Below are 26,843 nucleotides of genomic sequence, written 5' to 3'. Positions count from 1 at the left end.
ATACTCGTCGAGCTTGCTAACATTATCCTAAATTAAAAGGTCGTAAAGACTCATTATTATTTTTAGATGATAACAGTTAGAATAATATTATATATAGCGGGGATCCCAAGAACAAGTATTTTATGTTTTAAAGTATGTCGTAAGATAAGTATAAGAAGGATTAAATGAGTTTTGAGTAATCTTTCAAAAAAACTCGAACAAAAGACACATATGAATAAAACTGGTTGTATCAACAAATGAACCACAACAAAGGATTAATCTACTGAAAGACCACTTACAATCGCAAATCAGAATTGAGTGTCATGAGAAAACTATCTATGAACACAAACCGTATATCTAAGTCCAATATGATAGTTCAAAGTAGGAAAAATCAACATGATAACATATAAACACCATATTGATCAGTCGATGTAACTTTAAATCTAGTCCTAAAACATCAAACGAAAAAATGACCGAAAACATGCCATAAAAGTAAAAAAAAAATTCCATAAAAGAAAAAATGTCATACAAAATATTATTAGAAACTAAAAAAAGATATGTGATATAAAGAAATAAATGAGTAACAAGAAATACATACGGTTATCAATCAACAATAGAATTGATATAGTTAATTATAAAAAAAAAATTAAAAAGAAACGAGTGACGAAGGGAGAAAAATGACGCAAGGTTTCCCTTGGGAGAAAGCCCCATCTAATTGATAACTCTATATGAAGGATTTAATAATTTATTTTAATTTAAAAATTTTAAATTATTATATTTAATTTAATTTTTTATTTAATTAATTAAATCTAAATTGCTTTGTTAACTAGTACTCAATTAGGTGAATATAAAACAATTTATTTCAATTATTTTTGTTCAATCAAATAACATGCCACTTAAAAATATATCATCTTATATAAAATTAATATGGTATAATGTGATTAATCAATTATAACGAAAATATTTATTTATTTATTTAATTTTTCAAATTATATAAATTTTTACTTATTTTAAAGTAGAAAATTAAGAAGATAATAATCTGTATTATAATATAAGCTTATCAAATTAAGCTCTAAATTCCTTAAAACTGAGTTCTGCATATCATAATATAAAAATAAATTAAATAAATATGCAAAATTCACACTTATGTCAAGGTCTTCGTCGTCTGAATCTTCTATTTTACTTTCACCGAAGGGAAAACCATTCTGGAAAATTTAATGGTAAACGGAGAATAGTCGTTTGCAGCCGACAGAACTAGACAGGTGCCAGCCATGGTGCCGAGATCCAAGAGGGGAAAAAATGAAAGCCAGGAACCCCCAGATCTTGCAAATCTGACCACACAACATGAAGTTTTCATGGAAACATTCATAAATCAGCCATTATCATACCTAGCTGGTTAATAAATATAGAGGGTTCGTGTTCAAAAAGTAAACTAAAATCTAAAAGAGATGCCGAATTTCCAATGGACGTAATTTTGACAAACATGTGGTGTGCATTGTGCACTTGCATTAGATTCTGTAAAACAATAGATTTAGCTACAGCAGAACCTGCATCCAATCCAATGGGCGTAATCACACACGGTATTCTCTTGTCCCCAAAGACTGAAAAGTTATTTTACTTTTAAAAAAATAAATTTCAGTCAATAAATTAAAAATTCTCAATTAATAATTTAATATCTTTCCTTTCTCTTAAATTATGGTACAATATTCATTAGAAGTAAAAATTTACCTTCCACTCATTAAATAGAAATTGTTAAAGGAAAAAACAAAACAAAGTCCAACCTTCGTTTTCATTGCTGTGAATGGTACGGTGAACTTCCAACTTGGGACAGGAAACCGATAAGGAAAAGGAAGACAAAATCGTACGATTACGATCCCTTCTCTCTTTCACTCGGCGTCAAAAACCACACATTAAATCAAGGAAAGGGGCGGAACCAGGTTTTTTTTTTTTGCAATGAACTACACTTCTTCTACTATATAAAGGCCATCTTTGACGAAGCCAAACCTCGTCCGGTTTTCCCGGGTGAATTCACGATATAATGTTCTCGATTTTTTTTATTCACGATATAATGTACATTTCAGATTAATTGCTGGTATGGGGTGAATTCTACAGTGATCTCGTAGGACGCCATGCAATCCAGGCGACCTTGTAGGACGCCATGCAATCCAGGCGACATACGGGAGACATACGAGTGACATACGAGCCATACAAGCCATATACTCACCATGCAGACGAGCCATACCCATGCAGACGAGCCATACAAGCCATATACTCACCATGCAGACGAGCCAGCCAACGGAGAGGTCGCCATGCAAACGAGCCAGCCAATAGAGAGGTCGCCATGCAGTCTGGGCGACCTTGTAGGTCGCCATGTAGTCCCGGCGACCTTGTAGGTCGCCATGTAGTCCCGGCGACCTTGTAGGTCGCCCCGGCGTCCACTACCTCCCGAGACCATGCATGCACATGCAGCCAAATAAACTTCACGTGCTCCTGCTCCCCGCTGCATGCCTGCATGCATGCCAAGATAACTTCACGTGCTCCTGCTCCCCGCTGCATGCCTACAGCATGCCATGTGATCCTAGCTCACGAGACGAGACCATGCATGCACAATAATTGAACCATTGTTGGTGAAATAATTGAGGCAGCCGGTTATATATGGGGTGTGCAAATTGCAAGAAGAAAGATCACACATAAAGAAAGAAGAAAGGGAGAAGAGATTGCAGCCGAGAAAGAAAGAAAGGGAGAAAGAAAGGAAAGTAAGAAGAAGAAAGGGAGATAAGGTAAATTTGTTTATATTTAAATTAGTTTATTATTATAAATGTTAATTAGTTTATTAGTTTAGGGTTATATGATTGTTAGTTTAAGTTATAGTATACATAAATTAAAAATTATTTAATTAGTATATGTTTGATAGTTCTATAGTTAAAAAATAATTAATTAGTTTTTTGTTAATAGTTAGTTATATAAAAAAATTATTTAATTAGTTTTTGTTAGTTAAATAGTTAAGTTATATTTGTTTGTTGAATATATATTATAAAAAATTAGTTAGTAAGTTTATTAGTAGTATATTATAATGAAAAAATAGTTTATTAGTTAGTTTTAGTTATATAAAAAAATATTTTATTAGTTGTTTAAGGGTTTGGTGTTTACGTTTATATTTTAAAAAGTTTAGTTTGTTAGTTTATTAGTTATTATTATAAGTTATTATATTAAAGTTTAGTGTTGTAAATTAGTTAGTTAGTTTATATTAGATTATATTAAATGATTTTTTAAATATTGTTGTTTAATTTTTTTTACAGATTCATTCCAATGGGTGACCAAATTCCACTGTTGAGGCTTGACAATGAACATATTTCAAGTTATTTGGGAATAATGGTGAATAAAATATTTGTTTAATGAATTATAATTAATAAATATTTGAATATTATTTTATGATTGTGATAATTTTTTTGAAATATTTAATTGTAGGAGGACGAGCAGCGAGTCCTTCGTCTTCGACTACATAAAGTGCCCAAGCCACACCCACTAATAGAAGAAAATTTGCAAGAGGCTGGATTTTGGTATATCACATTTGTGCGAGATTACAAGTTGGTCCCAGGTTTGATTAGTGCGTTGATTGAACGCTGGAGACCAGAAACGCACACGTTTCATTTGCCGTGTGGAGAATGCACGATAACTTTGGAGGATGTGGCAATGCAACTCGGGGTCCAAACTAATGGGATGCCGGTGGTAATGTCACATGAGTTTAATAAGGTGGAACAACTTTGCAACTTGTTTCTTGGGAAAGCGCCCGTACCACCAGAGTGTAAAGGGTGGCGGGTGAGGTTGTCATGGTTGAAGAATGAATTTCAACTTCAATCAAATAGTACGGAGCACGAAATTATATATGCAACACGAGCATATATATACAATTGATTGGGGGAATTTTGATGCCTGATAAATCCGGTAGTTATGTTCACACTCAGTATCTTCTTTTTTTAACAAATTTTGAGAATTGTAGGCAATATAGCTGGGGTTCGGCGATATTGGCGTTCTTGTATCGTGAGATGTGCAAGGCGTCATTAGTCGTGAATGATAATAATACAGTAGAAATCGGTGGATGTCTGTTGCTTCTACAATCATGGGCTTGGCATAGACTTCCGTTTTTGACACCGATTAGTCGGACTGCGGTTGACTTTCCACTTGCCGGAAGGTAATATGAATCCTCTATTTTAATATAAAATATTAATTAAAAATATTTATTTTGATTAAAATTATTGAACAAAATGTCTCTATTTTTGTTTTGATTGATATACAGATGGAGGCATAAAATTGAAGGCACAGGGTTGGTGCACAACAACATTAAAGAGTTCAGGTTGAAGATAGACATTAAGGCCAAAAAGGAGGTATGCATAATTTGTATTTTTTAATTATTATTTTAATTAACTATATTATCTAATTTAAATAAATTTTATTGTTTTTGTAATTTTACAGTTTAATTGGAGACCATACATGAATGAAGAATTATTTGCGTTGATACCGCACGATATTTTAGACGGGTTTCAATATTGGTGTGCTGTTACACCATTGATCAATTTTGCTTTTGTTGAGATCCAATTTGGGGATAGAGTGCTGAGGCAATTCCACTTCCACCAACCTATTCCGCGGAGTCCATGGGATCATGACCTCCTCCAAAACTTAGATGGTCGTCGTCCAGTGAATTGGGTTGAGACGCATGACGACCTGCACAGATTTGATGGTCGTCGTAAAGAAAGCGTTAATTGGGTTGAGAAGCATGCAACCTACATTAATGCTTGGAACAATAGGGCTTCATTCATGCCATCTCTTGACGCCATTCAAGACGACGACTTTAATTTTGAGACTTCGGCTTACCTTGCTTATTTTTTGGATAATGGAAAGCCGTTCCTCACAACAATAGTAGAGAGGCGACAATTTTTGAGGTTTAAGAAAAGATTTGGTAAAGCTGAATACTCTCTACCGAGTGGGAGTGGGAGTTCATCTCTACAAACTGAAGCGGAAATGACCGATGTGGATAATAGCGCACCACAATCGTTGCATCACGCAGTTGATGACTCTACTGGCCCGGCATACATACCAGAGTTTGTGCAGCCTGAGGCACCCATCTATTCTCCTACGTTTTCGTCGACGTATGACTTTGAACACATGACAGTTCAAATACCCCCAATGAATGAGGGGGATGAGTACAATACTCCTGAGCCACAACGGCCACAACGTATCAGACGTCCGCCCCGACATTATCATTCAACAACACCCCGACATCGACAACAATTGTAAACTCGTTTGCTATTTATTACAAATTATTTATTGAAATTAGACTACTTTTTTTAACCTTAACAATGATGTTTAGTATCAAATAATTAGTAAATCATTAGTATCAAATCATTAAATATTTAAAAATCATTAATAAATTCGACTATGTATAAATTTAAACTCAGTAATCCACACTTGTACACTACTTTGTTAGTATTCTATAATTATTAGTAATAATTATCAAATCATTACTATAATTTGATATTATCAAATCATTACTAAATCATCAAATCATTAAATATTTAAATCATTATTAAATCATTTTTATAATGATTATTACTAAATCATTACTATAATGATTATTATCAAATCATTACTAAATCATCAAATCATTAAATATTTAAATCATTATTAAATCATTTTTATAATGATTATTACTAAACCATTATTATAATGATTATTATCAAATCATTACTATAATTTGATATTATCAAATCATTACTAAATCATCAAATCATTAAATATTTAAATCATCATCAAATCATTACTAAATCATTACTATCAAATCATACATAATTAATAATAATTTCATTATTACTAATCATTACTATCAAATTACTATTAAATCATTAAATATTAATAATAATTTCATTATTACTATCAAATCATTACTAAATCATTACTATCAAATCATACATAATTAATAATAATTTCATTATTACTAATCATTACTAAATCATTACTATCAAATCCTACATAATTAATAATAATTTCATTATTACTAATCATTACTAAATCATTACTATCAATCATACATAATTAATAATAATTTCATTATTACTAATCATTACTATCAAATTACTATTAAATCATTAAATATTAATAATAATTTCATCATTACTAATCATTACTAAATCTTATAAATACATAGAAATTCATAGAAATACATATATCATTACTAATGATGAGGCCTATATCTTGGTAAATTAGGACAATTGTTTTTTGAATGGCCTTCACCCCTACATAATCCGCATCTCTTTGTTTGACCTCTCTCTCTAGCATGGAAATCCATACTGGTATGAATACGAGTGGACTCAGGTCGACCCTTTGGACTTCTGCGAAGCATTGGATTTGGCAGCCATTCGTCATGATCTTTTCTGAGCCAATATGATTCATTTGGTATCTGTCTGAACTCATAGCTGTAGACATTTAATATCCTACGTAAGTGAAAGCACTCATCAACATAAGTGTATGCGGTTACACCAGCATACATACATGCTGCGACTGCATGAGCACATGGATATTTCCATGCCTGAAAACGACCACAATCACACCATTTATGTCGTAAATCAACTCTAAATGTTTGGTCTTCTCCTCCGACGTTACGGCGTATGCACGACACGACAAAAGTATGACCAACTCGGTCGAAATTATGAACAACCATTGATGTTGCTAATCGCTCATTTGCTTCCATTGATTCCACCACTGTAGGAGCCCAAGTTTTACCTCTATTTATAAGACTCTCTATTTCTTTGCCTTTGTCCGACCAAACTTTACCCAATCTAAAGTACGTCTCTTTCATCACACTCGCAATTGGGAGATGGCGTGTACCTTTAGTACCGAATTAATGGCCTCAGCAAGGTTTGTGGTCATATGTCCGTATCTCCGACCTTCATCATATGCTTGTGACCATTTTCCCGCGGTATTTTTGAAGCCCACTTCCAAACACGCTGATCATCGTAAAATACCTTCAAATTCTCCAATCTCTTATCAAAATTTGGTCGACGTAGTTCGTATCCTGTTTCATAATATACTGTGTTAAACCGCAATTAAAAAAACCATGTAAAAAATGCACAAATATTGAAAATAAAACTTACCCATGCTGACTATCTCGCTACGAATGTGTGCGTTATGAAATTGGTCGATACTATTCTTGCCAATATGACGGATACAATATGTCGGATATGCATACGGAGGTATCCAACGACTTCCTGGTCGTTCAATTGCCGCCAAAATACCCGTTCCTCTATCGGATATCAAGCAAACTCCATCTTCACGAACGACATATTGACGTAGATTGGTCAGAAAGAAATCCCAAGCCTCTGTTGTCTCTCCCTCAACAATGGCGAATGCAATTGGGAAGATATTTCGCTCACCATCTTGAGCAACTGCCATCAAAAGTACATGCCTATATTGACCATACAGCCACGTACCATCTACTTGGATCATACGTTTACAAAATGGAAATCCTTCAATACATGCCTTGAATGCCCAAAATAGTCTATGAAATATTTTCTTCCCTGGCAGAAGTTGACCTTCTTCGTCATATGCGGGCATGGTTTGAGACTTCACTATGGTTCCTGGGATAAATCGCTTCATTGCTTGTAGCAAATGTGGTAGCTCATTGTACGATGTATCCCAATCTCCATACGTCAGCTTCATTGCCTTCATCTTCGCATTCCACACCTTGCCATATTTTACTTGATATCCAAATTGGCTTCGAATAGATGCAGCTAACACTGAACAAGATATCCTTGGATCCTTTTCAACCATCGCCTTCACGTATTCACATATTACATCGGAGTCCAATAGTCGGTGGTCTTGTTCGATGAAGTTTCGCAAACACGTGTGCGGACCATTGTACCTCGTGATGACCCAAACATCGTGCCTTTGATTTTTCGACACTCTGATCTTCCACTTGCACTCTAGGCCATATTTTACACACTTCGCGTATAGGGTTTTCTGGTTGGACTCTGCAACATGGATATCAACATGGCATTTTATGCAGTACTCTTTAATCGCTAGGGTAGCTTCATTTTTTCCTCTGAATTGCACCCCAACTGAAAATTCACCAGAATTATCGAATGATGCAGTCATTTGGTATGGAGGTAAATGTGGCATGTCTGGGAATTCAGGTGCCCTCATCGCATCATAGTCTATCTCGTACATGTGAGGAGTAGCTTCATACGGTGCCGGAACTTCATCAATTGCACCTCCACCAAAAATATTTTCGTCGCCGCCCAAAACGGGTTCTTCGGTTTCTTCATCTTCGCTTGAATCATCATGAATTTCTCCCCATCGATTTTCAGCGTCAATATCAACAACCAATTCCGGTATGTTTCTCGTCTCACACTCTTCTGTTGCAGATGTCCCCCCGACTTCATTTACACTTTCCAATAGTGCCATAAAACTGTTCGGGAACCTGTATGTCGGCTCCTCAAACTGACTATATAAAGCCATTTCAGATGGATTTTGAGCCACACCTCTTGATGACCCAGGAACATCACATATGTTACGCACATCAACAAATAATTCAATAACTGCTATATTGGTTGACTCATGTAATCCAACCATGGTTCCAATATCATCATCTTCTTCAAGTGGAACTGCAGCATATCTGACTGGGTTAGAGCATATCATAAACCTATACCTCAAACCATCAACTGCAGCTCGAATTTTTCTTTCTATCTTATGCTTCATTTCTATAAATGTGATGTCTTTTTTGAACATCATATTTATTGGTTTTTCAGACTGAAAAACTACTCCGATCTCATTTTCCATAATTTGTCCATTATAATGGACAATCGTGAAAAAGTTGTTGCTCATTTCCTTTCCTTTCCTTTCCTTTATTGTTTCTTTCTTCGAATCAATATGTACGTGGAAAAATGTTGTGGAATAATGCTCTGTACGTGTAAAAAAATTATTTCTTTAAACAACAATAAATTTAAAAAATTAAATTTATATAATCTAATATATAATATAACTTAAACTAATAAACTATTTCTTTATTATATATAATTTAGTTAAAATAACAAACTAACAAACTAATTAAGCACTAATTAACTTTTTTAATATTTTAACTTAAACTTCAACAAACAACTTAATATACGTTTAAACACACTAACAATTAATTAAATATTTTTTACATTTAATAACTTAAACTAAGAAACTAATTAACTAATTTTTTATATAATCTAATATATAACTTAAACTAACAAATTAATATAATATAACTTAAACTAACAAACTAATTAACTAAATTTCTGTTTTATCCTAAACCCTAAACTAACAAACTAATTATTTCATAATTTCATATTAATAAACTAAATTAAACAATTAAAAATTACCTCACAAACGATGTTTGAGCCTTTATCTCCATTTCCTCTTCTTCTTATTTTCCTTTCATTTCCTTTCTCTCGCCAAATTTTCTTTCTTTCTTATGATTCTACCCTAAACCCCTCATATCCAATATATAATGATATTTCAGCGGTTGGTAGGTAAGTTGCAATCAATTTGAGCTGTATAATTCACGTTGAAAGCTGTAAATTTTTCAACCGTTGAACGCTGCAATAATACAACACAACTGATTTTATGCTGCACCAATACAGCTATGATAACAAGAGTGAACAGTCTCGAAGCTATGGCATGAGGGACAAGCTATGGCTAGACGCTAGGGCACGAATCTATGACACTTTGCAGCTCAAATCATGCTGCAATAATACAGCTATTACAGCTGCATGCATGAGTCTCCTGAGCAGATGTAAGAGGAATCACGCGAGGAGCAGGAGGAATAGGTTCTCCTGCTACCTATCCTGCATGGCCCAACGTTGTTCAGTCCAAGCATGGACTGCATGGTGACCTTTGGCGAGCTGGGCGTGCATGGAGGTCGTTGGGCGTGCATGGCCGTGCATGGAGGTCGTTGGGCGTGCCTGGGCATGCATGGAGGTCGTTGGGCGTGCATGGGTGTGCATGGAGGTTGAGGTAGGTCGCTGGCGACCTACCAGGTCGCTGGGCGTGCATGGCGACCTGGTAGTTCGCCGGGCGTGCATGGCGACCTGGTAGGTCGCCGGGCGTGCATGGCGACCTACCCCCGGTACTGTAGAGGACACCACTCGAGCAATTAATCTGGCGATCCCACTATTTCACGAAAAAAAAAATTTCAACGCACTATCAACGAGATTTTGCCGTAAAACCTTTTACTTTTCCTAGTCAAACAGTTACTTCTCCTATAAAAATGGGTTTTTCTCTCGTTCCCATAAACTCGCCCCAATGTCCCGTTGAATGAATTCCCTTCTATCCCGTTCTTCCACGTCGTCTTTCCCTTCTCCTCTGAATCACAACAATAACAATCAGATCGTTTAAATCGCGCTTTTCGATTCCATCCAGTTCCGGTATCTTTAATTTCAGAAAGTTCAGTTCGGTTAATATTGGTTATTATTGTAGTAGCGGTTGTCGTTCGAGTACTAGCGGTAGTTCCGGTTGTTTGAAGATCGATTGTTTGACTTCTCTGACGATGGCTTCCTCCGCTTCGCCTGAAACCGCTAAGCCTAAGATCATCACCGGTCCCGGTGGTTATGTTCTGGAAGATGTTCCTCACTTATCGGATTACATCCCTGATCTTCCTGTACGTATATGATTTATTTGTTGCTAATAAATTGGATTGCAAAAGTAAAAGGATACTATCTTTTCAAAAGCGCGATCTCCCAGTATTTTTTTCTGGGCAACATATTACAGTTTTAGATTCCATCTTTATATTCATCTCTCCTTATGGTTAATTGATACCAATCCGTTGCAAGACAATCCGGCATACTCAGTTTTAGATTACTGTATCTTTATATTCATCTTTATAAATTATTTAAACAATAATGTCTGAATTTATAAAATCTGATTCTCTTTCACTTTTTGTCATATGAAAGGTCTATACCAATCCGTTGCAAGACAATCCAGCGTACTCGGTTGTTAAGTAAGTCCCATTCCTCAAGTCTCTTCTTTTTGCTATTAAATTTGTATTAATCATATCAATTTCCCTGTTTCACCAGGCAATATTTTGTCCACGTAGATGACACCGTTCCTCAAAAGGTTAGCCTTACAATTCGTTATTCTCCCTTAATACATCACACACACACACATATATATAATATGTATATGTGTGTATGTATAAGTATATGTATATATTCGGACATGGGTATGGATCCTAATATTCGAAGAAACTAAAAAAAGTTAAGTATACACGAATCGGGTATGTAATTTTAACATAGTTTTGATATTTGTTTGTTTGTTTGTCTTTTTTTTTTTTTGTATTTATAGGTTGTTGTCCACAAGGATAGTCCCAGAGGAGTGCATTTCCGACGAGCTGGACCACGTCAAAAGGTATGCACTTAGCATTATGTACCTTGTGAATAAATATGGAATGATGGGATCCTAAATTGTGTTTTTACTGTAATCTGTTGGGTTTTGATGGTTTCCTAGGTATATTTTCACTCTGATGATGTTCATGCCTGTATTGTAACGTGTGGTGGTCTTTGCCCCGGACTGAACACCGTGATTAGAGAGATCGTGTGTGGCTTGTACCACATGTATGGTGTGAAGAAAGTTCTGGGGATAGATGTAAGTGATCGGCCTCAAGTTTGTTCCTTATGGAGTTACACCTTTTCATTTCCCTTACAAACCATAATCCATAAATAAGTAAGAAAAGTCATTGTTGAAGCATTAATATGGTTTCTGGCTTTAAGTTGCAAATAATAGCAACCCATCTAAATGATGTAATGGAAACATATAAATGCCTACTCTATGGACTTCTTCATTAAATGTGTCAACCTACCATTCTCATGCTGGTATGTTTTACACTTGATTAGATGTTTTAAAATAAATGTCTTCCATGATTGAATGAGTTGGTGCATTAACAATTAATGAGTTTTGTGCATTTGCAGGGAGGATACAGGGGGTTTTATGCTAAAAATACCGTGCATTTAGATCCCAAGGTTGTCAATGATATCCACAAACGTGGTGGAACAATCCTAGGAACATCACGAGGTGGGCATGATACTGCAAAGATTGTTGACAGCATTCAGGATCGAGGCATTAATCAGGTCAGATAGAAATGCAATGATATTTGTGACTGTTTCCTATAAATTGAACTATAATTAGTTATTATGATCAAGACATACCGATCTAACTGACATATGAGTGTCTGGTAACTCAGGTTTACATTATCGGTGGAGATGGAACTCAGAGAGGTGCATCTGCTATATTTGAGGTGATTCTGTGATAGGATATACAGACCTTGATTTGCTATGCGAATTTATACATATTAAAGAAAGTTTATTCCATACTATACAGGAAGTTAGAAGGCGTGGTCTCAAAGTTTCAGTTGTTGGAATACCTAAAACCATTGACAATGATGTCCCGGTAATCCTCTAGGCTTGTATAGAATCTTGCTGAACCAGAAGAATGTTAGAAACTGCAACCTATTTTATTTGGTTACCACAGGGTTTTTTATACTTGTTTCCTTTTCACACATGATAGGTTATTGACAAGTCCTTTGGCTTTGACACTGCTGTTGAGGAGGCTCAACGTGCCATTAATGCTGCTCATGTTGAAGCTGAAAGTTTTGAGAACGGCATTGGTCTTGTGAAGTTGATGGGTCGCTACAGTGGTAGGTTTCTTGTTTGGCGTCTCTTTGAAGTGTTAATCCTGAACTTCAAAAAGTGCGAGAGTTAAAATTATCAAGTGGCGGCATTTAGTTATACTGGTTTAAGTTGCTTCATTTTAAATTATATTGGTTTTGTTCCTTTCATTTATGCTTTTGTTCTGCAGATGAGTTTACATTCCCTTTTATCATACTTCTTTGTTTACTATAACTGTGTTAGATTTTTCTTATCTCTTTTTTCCTTAATGCAATCTAACCCCGAGTTATGTTCAGGTTTTATTGCGATGTATGCTACTCTTGCAAGCAGAGATGTGGATTGTTGCTTGATACCAGAGTCACCCTTTTATCTTGAAGGACCTGGGGGTCTTTTTGAATACATTGAGAGCCGGCTTAAAGAAAATGGGCATATGGTTCTCGTGATAGCGGAGGGTGCAGGACAGGAGCTGCTTGCTGAATCAAATACACAGAAAGATGCTTCAGGAAACAAGCTTCTCCAGGATGTCGCGTTATGGGTATCACAGAGGATCAAGGTATGTCATATAACTTCGCCTTTGGAACAATTCACAGGCATGTAATGATGTATAATATGAAAGTTTTTTATGTGACATTCATTGGCTTTTGCCTGTTATTTCCAGGACCACTTTTCAAAAGAAAGGAAGATGACCATAAACCTCAAATATATAGGTCAGTCAAATAAAATTTTAAGTTTTTTTTTGAAGATTTCATTTTTCAAGAGGAATAGAAACCATAGTTTCAGTTGAAATTGCTAATTAATTGCAGAAGTTACTGAGCATTTATCTTCATCTTCTCGCAGATCCTACTTATATGATTCGCGCTATTCCAAGTAATGCATCTGACAATGTTTACTGCACACTTCTTGCTCAAAGTGCTGTTCATGGAGCAATGGCTGGGTACACCGGATACACAAGCGGTCTTGTCAACGGCAGGCAGACATACATACCTTTCAATGTGAGTTTGAAATAACATGAAGATCTTTAATTTGTAAATTTAGTCTAGAAACCCAATGTTTTTTTATTGCATGTTTTATAATGCCACAGTTGTCAAAGATTGTGTCATTTTAGTATCCCTTTTGCAACATTGAACCTTTCTGGTTATCTGCATGCATCACTTCTCAAGGTGGTCAGTTAATTTTGTCTTTTTCGTGATGTTCAGGTTCTAGTATTCCTTCTAACACTTGCATTCAATTCTTCTGGGTTATAGACCTATGCTCTATCATAGTCTCTCCCAAAGAATTTGCCTTGATATAAGTATACACAAACTCACGAGGGTGGGGATAGAATTAGATATATCATATATGAATCCATGGCTTGATGTTTATTTTTCCTTTCCGGGGTGGTAGATGAATCCATCACTGTTGATGGTAATTTTCTTTCAGCTGCTGTCCGAGTATGTGTAGTCTTATTCAAAGACCTTATTTGCATCGTATTCTGTCGCAATTCTTGTCCCGGTTTCCACATTCCAAGGAGTTCGGAACCAAAAGTTGAGATTTTATAGTTGTTTATTTACAAATAATTGCTTTCTTGTTTACCTTCATGGCTAAACTGATAACACGAGATATTTGGGATGATATTTTGTGTGCAGCGGATTACCGAGAAACAGAACCAGGTTGTGATTACGGATAGGATGTGGGCAAGGCTTCTTTCTTCGACGAATCAACCAAGCTTTTTGCACCCCAAAGATATCATTGAAGACAAGGTCGATGATGAACCCGCAACTACATTGTTGGATAACGGAAACTGCAGCCCCAATTGCGGTTGATAGCTTAGCTGTGCCCGTTTGTACCACCGAGTTTATAATAAGCAAATTAGCCGGCTTCCTAGTTTTCTTCCATAAGTCCTGAAATGATTATGCTGTGTACTAACATTCAGCATGTTGATTTTTGGGTTTCCAAAGAATTTTTATCAACTTATGTTGGGGTCTTGGATAGACCTTCTGCTTGAATATTTTTTATTAAAGAATTTTTATCAACTTATGTTGGGGTCTTGGATAGACCTTCTGCTTGAATATTTTTTATTAAATTAACAGGTGTTGTCTTTTTTAAGCTTTGGCCTTTGAATTATGTTAACTTTTTTAAGATTTTGCTGATTAAATGTTAATTCGAATGATATCATTAGTATAGGATACATTTAAACATTAAGAACGAAATTGTTGTGAAAAAATGAGAACTAAAAGGGGATTGTCATTGTCTGCAACATGCAAGGGCATGGTCATTTAATTTTTCTTTGATTGCATATTGTTTCTAGAACCGATGCTTTGCAAGTTATTCAAAGGGACGCAGGCGTGCCATCTTTTCTAGGGTCGCTAACAACAGTTAATTTTCCGCGCAATATGTACGAATCTTGTCTGAATTTACGACCCATTTCTATCGGTTCTTGGAGTGTTTGAACAACAAACTGAACGACAGCTCCACCTGACATGGGCTGCAGCTGATGCCCCTTATCTCTGAGGAATATCTTCGTCTCCTCTGCAAACTCGATGTCAACACCATTGATGCAAGTCAAGTTTTCATAGGAAACTACATTCGGTATTACCTGCAGGAAACCGATGTGAAGCTCGTTGGATACACTTTCAAATACAACTATTGTATCTACGTATTCGATTGAATCGTACCTTGTGGTAGATCCTTGGATGCTGAACTGCAGCTATGGGTTCCATCCCCGAGACGAAATGATTTAGAAATGCCTGGGCTACTGTTGGTATTATTTTCATTCCACCACTGCCAGCAATGACTCCTACCAGCTGGTAAACCTTGGTAATAATAAGTGGTGCCATGGAAGATAGAGGTCTCTTGTTTGGTCTGATAAAATTTGCCAGAGCAGGAGGGAGCATGTCTGGGGATATCTCTGTTGGTGCTGAGAAATCACCCATCCCGTTGTTAATGAGAATCCCGGTGGAAGGTGATAGCACTCTAGATCCGAAAGGGAAATTTACGGTGGTGGTCATCGACACGGCATTGCGATCTGCATCCACAACGCAGAAATGGCTAGTTCCGTGGTTTCTAAATTGACTCCATCTGGCAACAAAAAGGATTACAAAGCTCAGAAACTTCATCGACAAGAATCTAAAGGGTTTGCTTGTATACCATACATACCTGTACATATAATAGCTTGCAGAGAAAGTCGTGTTGTCGAATATCTTCTCCTGGATTTGCTTTGCATAAGAAACAGAAAGCATTTTGGATAAATATTCGGTTATGTTAACGAAATCAGGGTCGCCCAAGTTCATTCTTTTGGCAAACATGTGTTTCGAAGCTTAAATCAGGCGGTGTTGCAGCATTGGCACTTCCGTAGCTGTCCAAGATATTCATAACCTGTTTCATGTCAACATGTTTAGAAGCCTTAAAGTCGCAATGCTACTATGATCTAAAGCATTAGATATGAATATATCGTATGTTACACAGCAGAGCCAGCCCAAGCGTTCCGCTCGAAGGTGGTGGCGTTCCATATAGTGTAATTCATCACATTTGCAGAAATTGCATCTGTAGTTTCAACCTTGTAATTCCTTAAATCCTCCATTGTCAAAATCCCACCACCCTGTCTCACATCTTCGACCAATTTTTCTCCAACGGTTCCATTATACAAGGCCCCCGGTCCATGTTCTGCCAGTTCCTCAAGGCTGTGGGCTAGCTCTACATTGTAGCACTTTTCACCTGCTCGTAACAACTTCCCCTCCGGTGCAAACACCTGCCTTAAGCCAGGATCATTTGTTATCCTCTGCGCATACGAAGCAATGTTTAATCCGAGATATGGTCCAACGACAAATCCGTCTTTAGCTAGTTTTATTGCAGGCTCAAATAGTGTCTTCCAATCTAGTCGATCATATCTTGACCAAGCTTCAAGAAGGTGGGAACTCCCATTGACAATGCACCATGGTACTTGGCCCTCATATCATTCGCGTACATATTCTGCAGTTTAACAATTACTACAGTGTTAGCAGGCACAAACAAGACAAAAACTAGGATCATTATGGTTTTCGTGGCTTGAGTCCTCTTCAAAGGATACTATTGACAATGCTTGTTGAATCGGAAAAAGTTTGGCAGCGGATCGCGGGGATTCCGCTTCAAAATTGTTCACCCTGCGCCCACCCTGAATTTTGGCTCAACAAAAAGCACACAGGCAAGGGCAAATTGATACAACATGAACCTCTAGACAAATGCTTCCTGCAACTCGGCCGGATAAAGGACATTACCTAGTTTGATTTCAGGGTTCAGCGTTAGAATCTACCGGACATATACATATTTAAGCATGTGTGAAGCAATAATTATTTGCAACCAAAGATTCAACCAATAATAGATAACTTGTCTCAGAAGTAATGTAGCTGAAGAATTCTTAACCTGTGAAGCGCCAAAGGGCGCGGTTTCTCTCGAATCAAAGGCTTCGACTTGTGAAGTCAATGAAGACCTAATTAACAACCATGAAAGCTCCACCTCCAATCCCACTAGACATCGGGTTGACAACTCTGACGCACAATGCTGTCGCCACCGCAGCATCCACTTTATAAGTATCCTCCTTTCTTGAGCATAAGCACACCGACTTCGGAACATAGACCGTCAGAGACACGAACTCCAACCCCTTCATTGTTTTTGTTTCCACCTTTAACTAATAAGTAACTAAAGCAGTCTGCGAATATTATTAGGCCTGCAACTGAAACATGCAGTTTCCTACCATCAAACACGGCAAACATGGAAGGTCTCGTATGTGCTAATGACAATAATCATGGTATCAGGTCACAAAACCGACCAGGTTCGTAAGGCTGTAATAAAATAATTTTATTAGTATAGAAATCTTTGCAGTCAATTTAACAAATGGAAATGTATATTACCAGAAACCAATTCAACCTTCCATTGACAAACACAAAACATGACAAAGCTATATTTAAAAAGATAAAAAAAAAAAAACTGTGGTATTATTTATAAACATTTCCTTGGCCGAGAAATAACCTAACTTAAATCATTAAAGTACCTTGTACCCAAATTCATAAAGTCCTAAATATCTTATAGATTCACTCAATCTCTCTGTTCTAAAAATGCCTCCATAAGTTTATGCATCTTCTTTCTTTAAACTTCAAATTCACTTTGACTTTTCCTCGTTCTTTTTACTTTCCTCCTCACTGATAGCCCCAGGTGATGAATCTTGGCCTTCCAATTTATAACCACAACATCCTTGGCGATGAAAATAAATACAATGTCATCTTGCAATAAATGAACCAACGTTGACTGAACTAAAAGCATCATAAATCACTCACAAACTACAAAGAACAAATATAACTGATAGAGGGGGAAACAAATTAAATTACATTCTGTGAGCCTTGATATAAATGCTTCCACCCGAGCCTCCACCACCTTTTACACCGCCATCACCTCCATTTGCCAACATACTCCCGCCAACTTCAATTGCCTCCTCCATCTCCAACCTTATCCTCCCACCACCTTCCCCGCCATAATCCTCGTCTTTGCTAGTCGTCCCTCCTTTACTCCCATAACTCCACGGTTTATCGAATGATGACCAAGAGTAAGCATCACGTCCCCAAACATCGTCCGGCAGTGTCATGTTATCCATCACGCAACTAGCGCCTCTACCACTGTGGCCCCCGCCGGCACCTTAAATCCCCGAAAGGGTTCCACTGGCCTGAGCCAGGGGTTGACCGGCTAGGCCACTTACATTTACAACTGAACCCTTAGAGAAACACGCATTCCTAGCCGTAATAAACAATGTTCCCGGAAATAGGCGGGAATCCCGGCCAAACTGAATTCCTCATGGCTCATATCGATGGTAATTGAGCAACCCTTTAAAGGACAACTCAAAATGACTTCGGGAAATACACGGAAGCTTCCGTTCCCTGCTATATACACGTCGCGACGAAAACCCACGCTGGAATGAAGCTCACATAGAGTGTCCAGTGAGCCAACTCCGTTTAAATCTCCACACGAGAGAGACGGCGGAAGGGGTGGCGGGGGAGACGGCGGCGGAGACGGCGGAGAGTAATCGCCGTGAGTGGAGAGGACGTCCAAGTCGATGATCGAGAATTCATCGATTTCATCAGCGGCGAAGCAAGGGTTTATGGTAAAAACAAAGAGGAAAAGGGAGAAATAGTAACAGAACAGAGCCATTCAAACGATGGCAGATTCATTACAGAGAGAGGAAACCCCATATTACAACTCAAATTGGGTTTATTAGAAACGAGTTGAACCGTGAAAATGGTGCAGTAATGACTAATGAATGAATGATCAGTTATCAGTAGAGGGAGTGTTGATATTGAAGTGGAACGGAGGGTAGGACTGAAAAGATGCAAAAGTCGTGAGGTTATTTATGGAATTTAATGTAGAGGAGAGAATCACTGTTCGTATAAATGGAAGAGGAAAGGACGATGGTGATTAGCGAGGGAAAGTGTAACAATTTGACACTGACAGCTCCCGCGTGGTGCCACGTGTCAGTTCTTTGGTATTCCTGAAGCCACATTTGGACTTGCACTTGAGGCCTAATATTCAAGCTTGGTTTATACCGGACTTGACCCAACCCATTTATCCCATATTTGCAAACAACGCAACACAAGCACTAAAATTTCCAAAATGTTTGCAATCTGCCACTGATATAAACATTACCGTATTCAACAAATTTGCATCCCTCTTAAATACACTCAATTACCTTCAAATGATACAAATAGTAACACTCAAACCCCTCAACCGAACTCACTTCCCTTAAGTAAGATCAGGGGTTCGACTCCTGGAGTTTACGAATGGAGCAAACTGGGTTGGGAGGGTCGCTATCGCTTTTGCATTACCCGAACTGGATTAATCGGTCAATAGATCGGATACCAATGATTAATTCAAAAAAAAAAAATATATAACGCATCCAACATTCAGTCAAAACACTCCTCATAGAGAGGAGTGTTATTTTTGGATCATTTATTACATGTGTCTAACATCACAAGAAATCTCAGGTTTATTTCTCTGTTTGTCAAAGATAATTCAATATATTTCGAGTTCCACTCTAATTCGTATTACTTCAAGAATGAAAATTTCCGAGAAGTTTTGTTTCGAGATGTTAAGAAAGATTGTTTAAATGTATTATTTCAAACGACTACTACGTTGAGAAATTCATGCTTAACAGTCATGGTTATTATTTCAATTCGTGGGCAACAACTGATGAATATAGGTCCAATCTAGAGTTTGTGTTACATTTTGACCATGTTCTTAATGGATCATTGACAATGGTAAAGCAGAAATTTTTGAGTCATTGACAATCGTACAATATTAGTATATTAGTACATATATTTGTTTCAGATAGAGCCAGACGGGAAACATGGACCATGGTGAAGCAGAAACCGCGTGAAAGTTACAAAAGCGTCGAGTCTTACGGATATCTGCATATGTAAGAGGGTTTGCAGCTGACACCCAATGCATGAAATCTCCGTGCTCTCTCCTTCACGTACCTTTCCGCTTTCTCCAACAAACAAAATCATCATCCGTAAAAGGAAAAAGTAGCCACAAAATTATCCCAAATTCAACAAGAAATGGTCAGAACACAGTCAAGTTTCCTAAAGTTTATATAGTCTTCACTTACCTTTAAGACCATGTATTCTCCCATACCAACCTAAGCGAGTTAACTCAACCATTTTCGTTTCCTCTCTCTCTCTCTCAAATTCTCTTTTCAATGGGAAAAGCTCCCTGCTGTGACAAAGCCAACGTGAAAAGAGGGTCATGGTCGCCTGATGAAGATGACACGCTCAGAAACTATCTCCAGAAACATGGCACCGGCGGCAGCTGGATCGCTCTTCCACGTAAAGCAGGTATACCCTAAACTCTAATTAACTCTGAATGCGATTCAAAGTAAACTGTATCTGATGTAAATGGTTCTGCATTTTAGGCCTTAAACGCTGCGGGAAAAGTTGTCGCCTGCGGTGGCTTAACTATCTCAGGCCAGACATCAAGCATGGAAGATTTACCGACGAAGAAGACAACATCATATGCTCCCTCTATAACAGCATAGGAAGCAGGCAAGTCAATTTCAACATGGTTTAATTTTCGTCTACACCAGAAAATAACCCATCTTGGTTAATTTAGGTGGTCTATTATAGCTGCCCAACTTCCGGGAAGAACAGACAATAATGTAAAGAACCATTGGAACAGCAACCTGAAGAAAAGATTATCGTCGGCAAAAACCAACACCTCCACCAGTTCGGTTCCTGTTGAAGCTGAAGCTCTTGCTCACTTGAATGCAACTGGAACTACAATATCGTCTTCTCCCATGGCAGACGTGGAATACCAGCAGAATTATGATATTTCGGGGTCGGTTTTGGACCAGATCGATCAGGTTCCTCTACCGGGGCTTATGGATTATAGCGCGACGACGAGTACTACTGCAAGTAACAATTACAGTATGTCATCTTCTCAAGATGTTTCGAATCTCTTCAGTTCATCTTTCTTTTCCCTGGAGGATTACTCTACTGCTTGGTCTAGCAATGGAAGTGCTGAAGATCAAAGAATTGTATTGGATCATCATGATTTTGAGGGGCCTCACTATCTGTTCACTGCCCCTGATCAGATGTAGTGAAAACTAGTGGGATGTATTTTCCTGTACAACGTATAAATATGGCTACGAGTACTTTATAATATTAACCCTAATGTACGTAGTCATCCAAAATGAAGCTGGTAAAGGGTTTTATTTTCTTTTAAAGTTGTTTTAAGTTTAATGAAACAATTTGTGAATAAATTACTCATGTGGTTTGTATTATTTTCTACTATAATCAATGTTTAATTTTTGGACTACAATTACTCATGTGAAACATTTTTTGGACTGTTGAGGTTTTTTTTAATAGTCATTGACAATGCAATTGCTTAACCTATAACTTCTAGAAAATACAACAATCTCTTAAATTTTTTAATTATTGATGAATCGTACACGCAGATGATGGCCTATCTCGTATGGAGTTTGATGCTTTTTCCAAATATTTTTCTCTTTTATTTATTTAAAATTTTTCTTAGTCATTGATAACGCACAAACATCCGTATATGCAATTGCTTAAACCTATAACTTCTAGAAAAAACAACACTCTCTTAAAATTCTTAATCATTAATGAATCGTACACGCAGATGATGACATGTCTCGTATGGAGTTTGATGCTTTTTCCAAATATTTTTCTCTTTCCTTTCTTTCTGAGAATAAGAAGTTAAGCTCGAATCCTACTTCTGGTCACCTTCATTTTTTAACAATTCTTTACTTGAACCGAAAAAGATAAGTTATCATCAATCGGCGACTCCAACTTCTTTTTTTTCTTAGTGATTCTTTTATCCAAATCAAAGACTATGAACAACTCTTTTTTTTTCATGAACAAACACTACCTTGTAATCACTCTAAATTATTAAAAAAAATTCTTAGCTCTTATATTATCAGACTTATTGACTATATCACCTTAAATTATAACATTTAAGTTATAGATTTCTACTAGAAAAAGGGTGACCATACAACATTTTCAAGACCCTATGCTACTTTGCCTAGAGTCAAGCTGTGAACCCAACACACAAGATCAACAAAGAACAGAAACCAGAACAGGTAAAAGAACTTTCTTTATTTCAACTAAATGATACGAGTGTACAATACGCAGATGAAACAGAAAACCAAAATACATTTGAACTCATCTATATAACAAAATCATTTTAAGCATAATCCATATATAGCAAAACTAAAATCAAAATAAATCTCGACTGAAAATTTATACAAATTATTTACACATAATAAGATTCGAATATGAACATTCTAAATCTGACTAGTCTTTTTTATAGACTTGAATCAAAATAAAATTATCATTCATTGGACGAGTCCAGGGAACACAGCTAAACAGTACCTGGACTCGCAACATGCAGCCGTCATTTGGGTCCTACTCGTGGCACCCATCAAGTAGGGTTTTACAACATTGTTGATTCTATCACGCCATTGGAAATGAAAGTCTCTCTGCTTTCAGTCTCTAGTTAAACCCTCCCCCAAAAACATTCTCAAGATTCAAAAACAAATTCAAGAAAGAAACAAAGGGTAGAATTCTTGAGGTTGAAGAAGTTAGAATGGCCATTTCCAGACATATCAAGTATCAAGCACATATTAAGATAGAATGGAGAGTTTAAGATTCGTACAGATAATGCAAATAACTTTATGTACATTGTCTGTCAAACCTTAAAGCACACAAATTTAAAGTAGGAGATTCAATAATACAACAATGGTTTCTCTTTCATGTTTTGCAACATGACCTGTGGCTGCAGTACTCCAATCAACAAAATTGGTTCTCTAGATGCCTACAGAGCAAAAACCAAATCAAAAAATCATTAGCATAAAAGAAATGTGAACTATATGCTATCAGATCAATTCGCCTTGTTTTAAGCTTCCTGTAAAATTCCCCGGAACAAACTGAAATAAAATGAACTACCTTAAAGTGCCATCTCTGCTTGCAATGCTGCAAGTTCATCTTCCTCAGCAGTGCGCTTTTGAGGAATAGGTCGGGCTGGTTGCCTACCAGCAGGTACCTGGACTGGAGCTGCAGGAGCCGTTGTTGCAGGCTGCAGAAGTTGTTCTTCCAACTCAGCACCTTCAAGTTCTTCGAGTTCCGCCTCCAATTCATCCTACAGCATCAAAAGTTTTCAAGTCATTGTTAGATGAGTATGAATGCTAGACATGGTACTTGTAAACATAGATAAATAGCACGGGAAAAACAAAAGACACTAACCTCATCAAAATCAGCAGCAGCTCCAATAGGAGTTGACAGAGCTTCTTGAATCTGCTTCATATTTTCGGTTTGTTCATTGATCTCATCCATTGTTTTGTCAACATCATCTATATTCCTGTAAAGAAAGCAAATTTCAGTTTAACTGTGAGAATTAGCCACTGCCCGTGCTTCATGAAAGACCCAAATATAAGTGCTAATTTAGACAGCATAAACCGCAGGCCAGCAAACATCAATGATATGGTAATGATATGATAAATTTAACGGAATACATACGTTGCTTTCTGCATTGCTTTCATTGCAGCAGCTCCAGTTCTCAATGCATCTACGGTTTCGGTTGTGGCTTTAGCACCTTCTAACATTATCATCTGTGGAAATTGATATATACAATTAAGTAATGGTATAGTTATAGTAATAATAAACCCTCCAAGGGAATAGTTAAAACACTGAAAAAGAAGAAAAAAAATCAAGCTCACTTGATCATGAATACGAAGCTGGAAGTTCCCAAGCTGCTCTATTTGTTGTTCATATAATCTCTTCCTCTTCAGGCACTGTATAGCAGCTGCACAAGAATAGCAGTAATGAATAAAAAGATCACTATAAATTTAACCAATATGATTTTAAATGATACATAGCTAAACAACTTAATCCTTTCTCAACAAGGACAAGATCACTGAATGTAAAACTCTAAGAGATGACACATTACACATTACAAATTCAGAAACATATCTTACCATGTTAACAATTACTCTGTAGTAGAGCATCAGTCAATGTCCAAAGATCATTAAGAACTCACATTAGCGGAAAACATACCCCCAAAGATGAAACTTGCAATGCTTTGAAACATCTGAGACTTTTTTTTTTGGGTTTGGGGGGGGGGTGTTATTTCACTTTAATATGTTCTTTCTTTCGAGAAGGAAAGCAAACACTAGAACCGGGCTATAATGGAAAAGAACCATGGTACAATAAAGAAATAAGAATAATTATCATGACACTCCTGCATAAGTAATCTAGTCATCGCATGATACTGCTGCTGATAACATATTTACACACATTGATAATTTACAAAATCAAAAGGTTCCAATGAAACTTGTATGCATTTTTCTTTTCATCAGAGGAAACCATGGAGAACTACGAAAACAATAAATACTGAGCAGATATATTGCAACTATACCTCTCTTGTTTCTTCCTTTGGCGAATTCTTTGGCCTTTTCAACCTCTGCAGCAGCCTTTTTCACAAGTACTTTCTCCTTTTTCTCCAGCATTTCAAGGGTCTGTGTGACGAAGATGAAAATAGGAAATTGGATTCCAATTAAGGAAAATGTAGATGAGAAATAATGTAATACAAGTTTCCATTATTCCATTATTTCCCGACAATTGAGACATAACTTAAAAAATTTGAACAAACAATTTAACAAATCACCGAAGTTTATCATATGATATTATTCCATTAATCAGTCAGCCAATAATTCAGTTCTTATATCCAAATCCGAAAGTCCCAACTCCCAACCACTTACGACTGCTAAATTCAACCCACCCAAATTCACCAAAAGCCAATTTTCGAATTCAGAGCACATAACAGATTCGCGCATCGCAATAGGAAATCCACATCAAATAAGTAATTTTTCAATTAAAGAAATTTGAGAATCTACCTCATTTAATTTATCTAGCGTGGTTAAAGCATTTGCTTCCTGCTTGGGTTTCCCAAAAGCCGACCAAGCATGGTTGATTCACCGTGATTAAAACCCCCGAGCGTCTGCTCAACGATGATCGCCAATAAGATCGGATCGGAAGAAACAATAATCAATCACTTGGAAACAGGAAAAATATCAATAAATTCAATTAAGCGTTTAAAAAAGTAAAAAAACACATTGCAAAAAAGGTGAAGCTCTAACCTGTAAAATTAAGAAATTAGGGATTTGGGAAGTCGATAGAGGGCGAGAGATCTCTAGATTCCGTGCAGAAAGGGATGGAAGAGATGAAATTGGATTTTATTTGGGGATTTTTTTTCCCTTAACCGTGTTGTGTTCGAATAAAAGCTGTTTTTCCTTAGCTAGTTTTCCTTCTGTTTCTTCGCGACGTTGACGTCATTGGCATTCCGCGTGGGCGTTGTTGATTGGCTTTAAAGGAGGTCCGCCCCATATGCACATTTGGATCGTGTTACCTGCCAGGTGTCAACCTTTTCTAGAGTAAACTACAACCATTACCATTTAACTATGAGTAGATTCTATTTTGACAACTGGTCTTTTAATTTTATCAATAAAATCACTTAATTATTTAAATGTTGTTTATTAAACCATATCAATATAGAAATTTTCTCATTATTTATACATTTAAATAATTTGGTCATATTTTTAGTTAGTTTTAATAATTTTAATTTTCAAAATAGATAAACCATTAGATAAATATATATTTTTTCTTTATTTTAATTTGTTTAAGGTCGCATATGTCACCATCTAATTGATGATAAAATAAATTTGATTAAAACAAAGCAAATGAAGATTGAACTAGGATCTTGTGAGAGGCTTAGGGCATGCCTCTACCATTGGATCAAATTACAAATTTGGTATTGAGATATAATATGTTTTATATATATGGGTTAGGATCTACTTACACAATGTAAAACTTTAAGTGGATCCTAACCATATATATATTATTGTTGTTAATGACAAAAAAAAATTAAGCAAAATGGTTAAGTGAGGATTCAAATTAAGATTTTGAAGGGTTAGATATACCTTAATCACTGAGTCAATTTTCATATCTAATTATTAAACATGAAACTTATTTATTTATATATATTATAGTTAATATTATAAAAAGTAAAAAAAAATAAAATATTAACTTAAATCTAGATTAATTAAGAAGTATGAGGACACCTTAATCACTAAAAATAAATCTAATAGATCAATTATAATTAAATGCATTTTATATATAGTTTCGATTGTAATTGATATAAAATTTTAAATAAAGTGAATTTAAATTTTTATATTTTCAATAAAAATTTATTATTTTATAAAACATTAAGTTTCAAAGTAAGTGTACATTTGTTGCAAGTTGAGATTAAAAGTCATTTTAGATGGTCCATAAAGAGGATACTTAAGTTTAGGGAGCAAGCTTTTCCCCTTCTTGGTTATGTGATGAATTAGAGTGTGGTTACTTCCTCTTGGCTTTGGTCTGAGTTAAGGTGGCGTTGTCCCTTGGCATAGGCTGATATGGTTTCCTCTCCGGATTTCTAGGCACTCTATAATTGCTTGGCTTGCAGTTTTGGGGAGACTTGGTACAAAAGATAGGTTGCTGCAATGGGGCATTGTTGTTGACAGTTCTTGTGTCTTTTGTGGCCTATGTGATACTAGGGAGCATATCTTCTTTTCTTGTTCATTCTCGGCATAGGTGGGGGGGTTTGAGATTGAGTAATATTTCTCGTCCAGTTATG

At 36.4% G+C, this 26,843-nt stretch overlaps 3 protein-coding genes and 2 pseudogenes across 3 annotated transcripts; 2 read left to right on the top strand and 3 right to left on the bottom strand.

Moving 5' to 3' along the window:
- The first annotated feature begins 10,236 nt into the window (after positions 1–10,236).
- Positions 10,237–14,741, top strand: LOC120156744 (ATP-dependent 6-phosphofructokinase 3-like). The gene is made up of 13 exons (XM_039168007.1): positions 10,237–10,654; positions 10,947–10,993; positions 11,070–11,109; positions 11,338–11,400; positions 11,500–11,637; positions 11,961–12,119; positions 12,233–12,286; positions 12,370–12,438; positions 12,556–12,685; positions 12,953–13,209; positions 13,315–13,363; positions 13,494–13,648; positions 14,282–14,741. Exons 1-13 carry the CDS (start codon positions 10,544–10,546, stop codon positions 14,456–14,458), a joined length of 1,449 nt encoding a protein of 482 aa, XP_039023938.1. The 5' UTR covers positions 10,237–10,543; the 3' UTR covers positions 14,459–14,741.
- Positions 14,742–14,927: 186 nt separating this feature from the next.
- Positions 14,928–16,728, bottom strand: LOC120156583 (annotated as a pseudogene).
- A 1,263-nt stretch (positions 16,729–17,991) lies between these two features.
- LOC120156580 lies at positions 17,992–19,007 on the bottom strand (annotated as a pseudogene).
- A 1,285-nt stretch (positions 19,008–20,292) lies between these two features.
- On the top strand, positions 20,293–21,249 carry LOC120156685 (transcription factor RAX2-like). The gene is made up of 3 exons (XM_039167974.1): positions 20,293–20,488; positions 20,566–20,695; positions 20,763–21,249. The coding sequence occupies exons 1-3, from the start codon at positions 20,353–20,355 to the stop codon at positions 21,247–21,249; spliced, it is 753 nt and encodes a 250-aa protein (XP_039023905.1). The 5' UTR covers positions 20,293–20,352.
- A 1,570-nt stretch (positions 21,250–22,819) lies between these two features.
- LOC120156581 (vacuolar protein sorting-associated protein 32 homolog 2-like) lies at positions 22,820–25,432 on the bottom strand. The gene is made up of 8 exons (XM_039167879.1): positions 25,306–25,432; positions 25,063–25,166; positions 24,585–24,684; positions 23,887–23,972; positions 23,687–23,778; positions 23,414–23,528; positions 23,117–23,309; positions 22,820–22,985 (listed from the first exon to the last, which is right to left on the bottom strand). Exons 3-7 carry the CDS (start codon positions 24,673–24,675, stop codon positions 23,118–23,120), a joined length of 576 nt encoding a protein of 191 aa, XP_039023810.1. The 5' UTR covers positions 24,676–24,684; positions 25,063–25,166; positions 25,306–25,432; the 3' UTR covers positions 22,820–22,985; position 23,117.
- Between the last annotated feature and the right edge of the window lie 1,411 nt (positions 25,433–26,843).

The sequence above is a fragment of the Hibiscus syriacus genome, unplaced genomic scaffold (assembly GCF_006381635.1).
Source record: "Hibiscus syriacus cultivar Baekdansim isolate YM2019G1 unplaced genomic scaffold, ASM638163v2 tig00111234_pilon, whole genome shotgun sequence".
NCBI lineage: Eukaryota > Viridiplantae > Streptophyta > Magnoliopsida > Malvales > Malvaceae > Hibiscus > Hibiscus syriacus.
The sequence above is the reverse complement of the archived record's forward strand: the minus strand, read 5'-3'. Positions and strand labels throughout refer to the sequence as shown.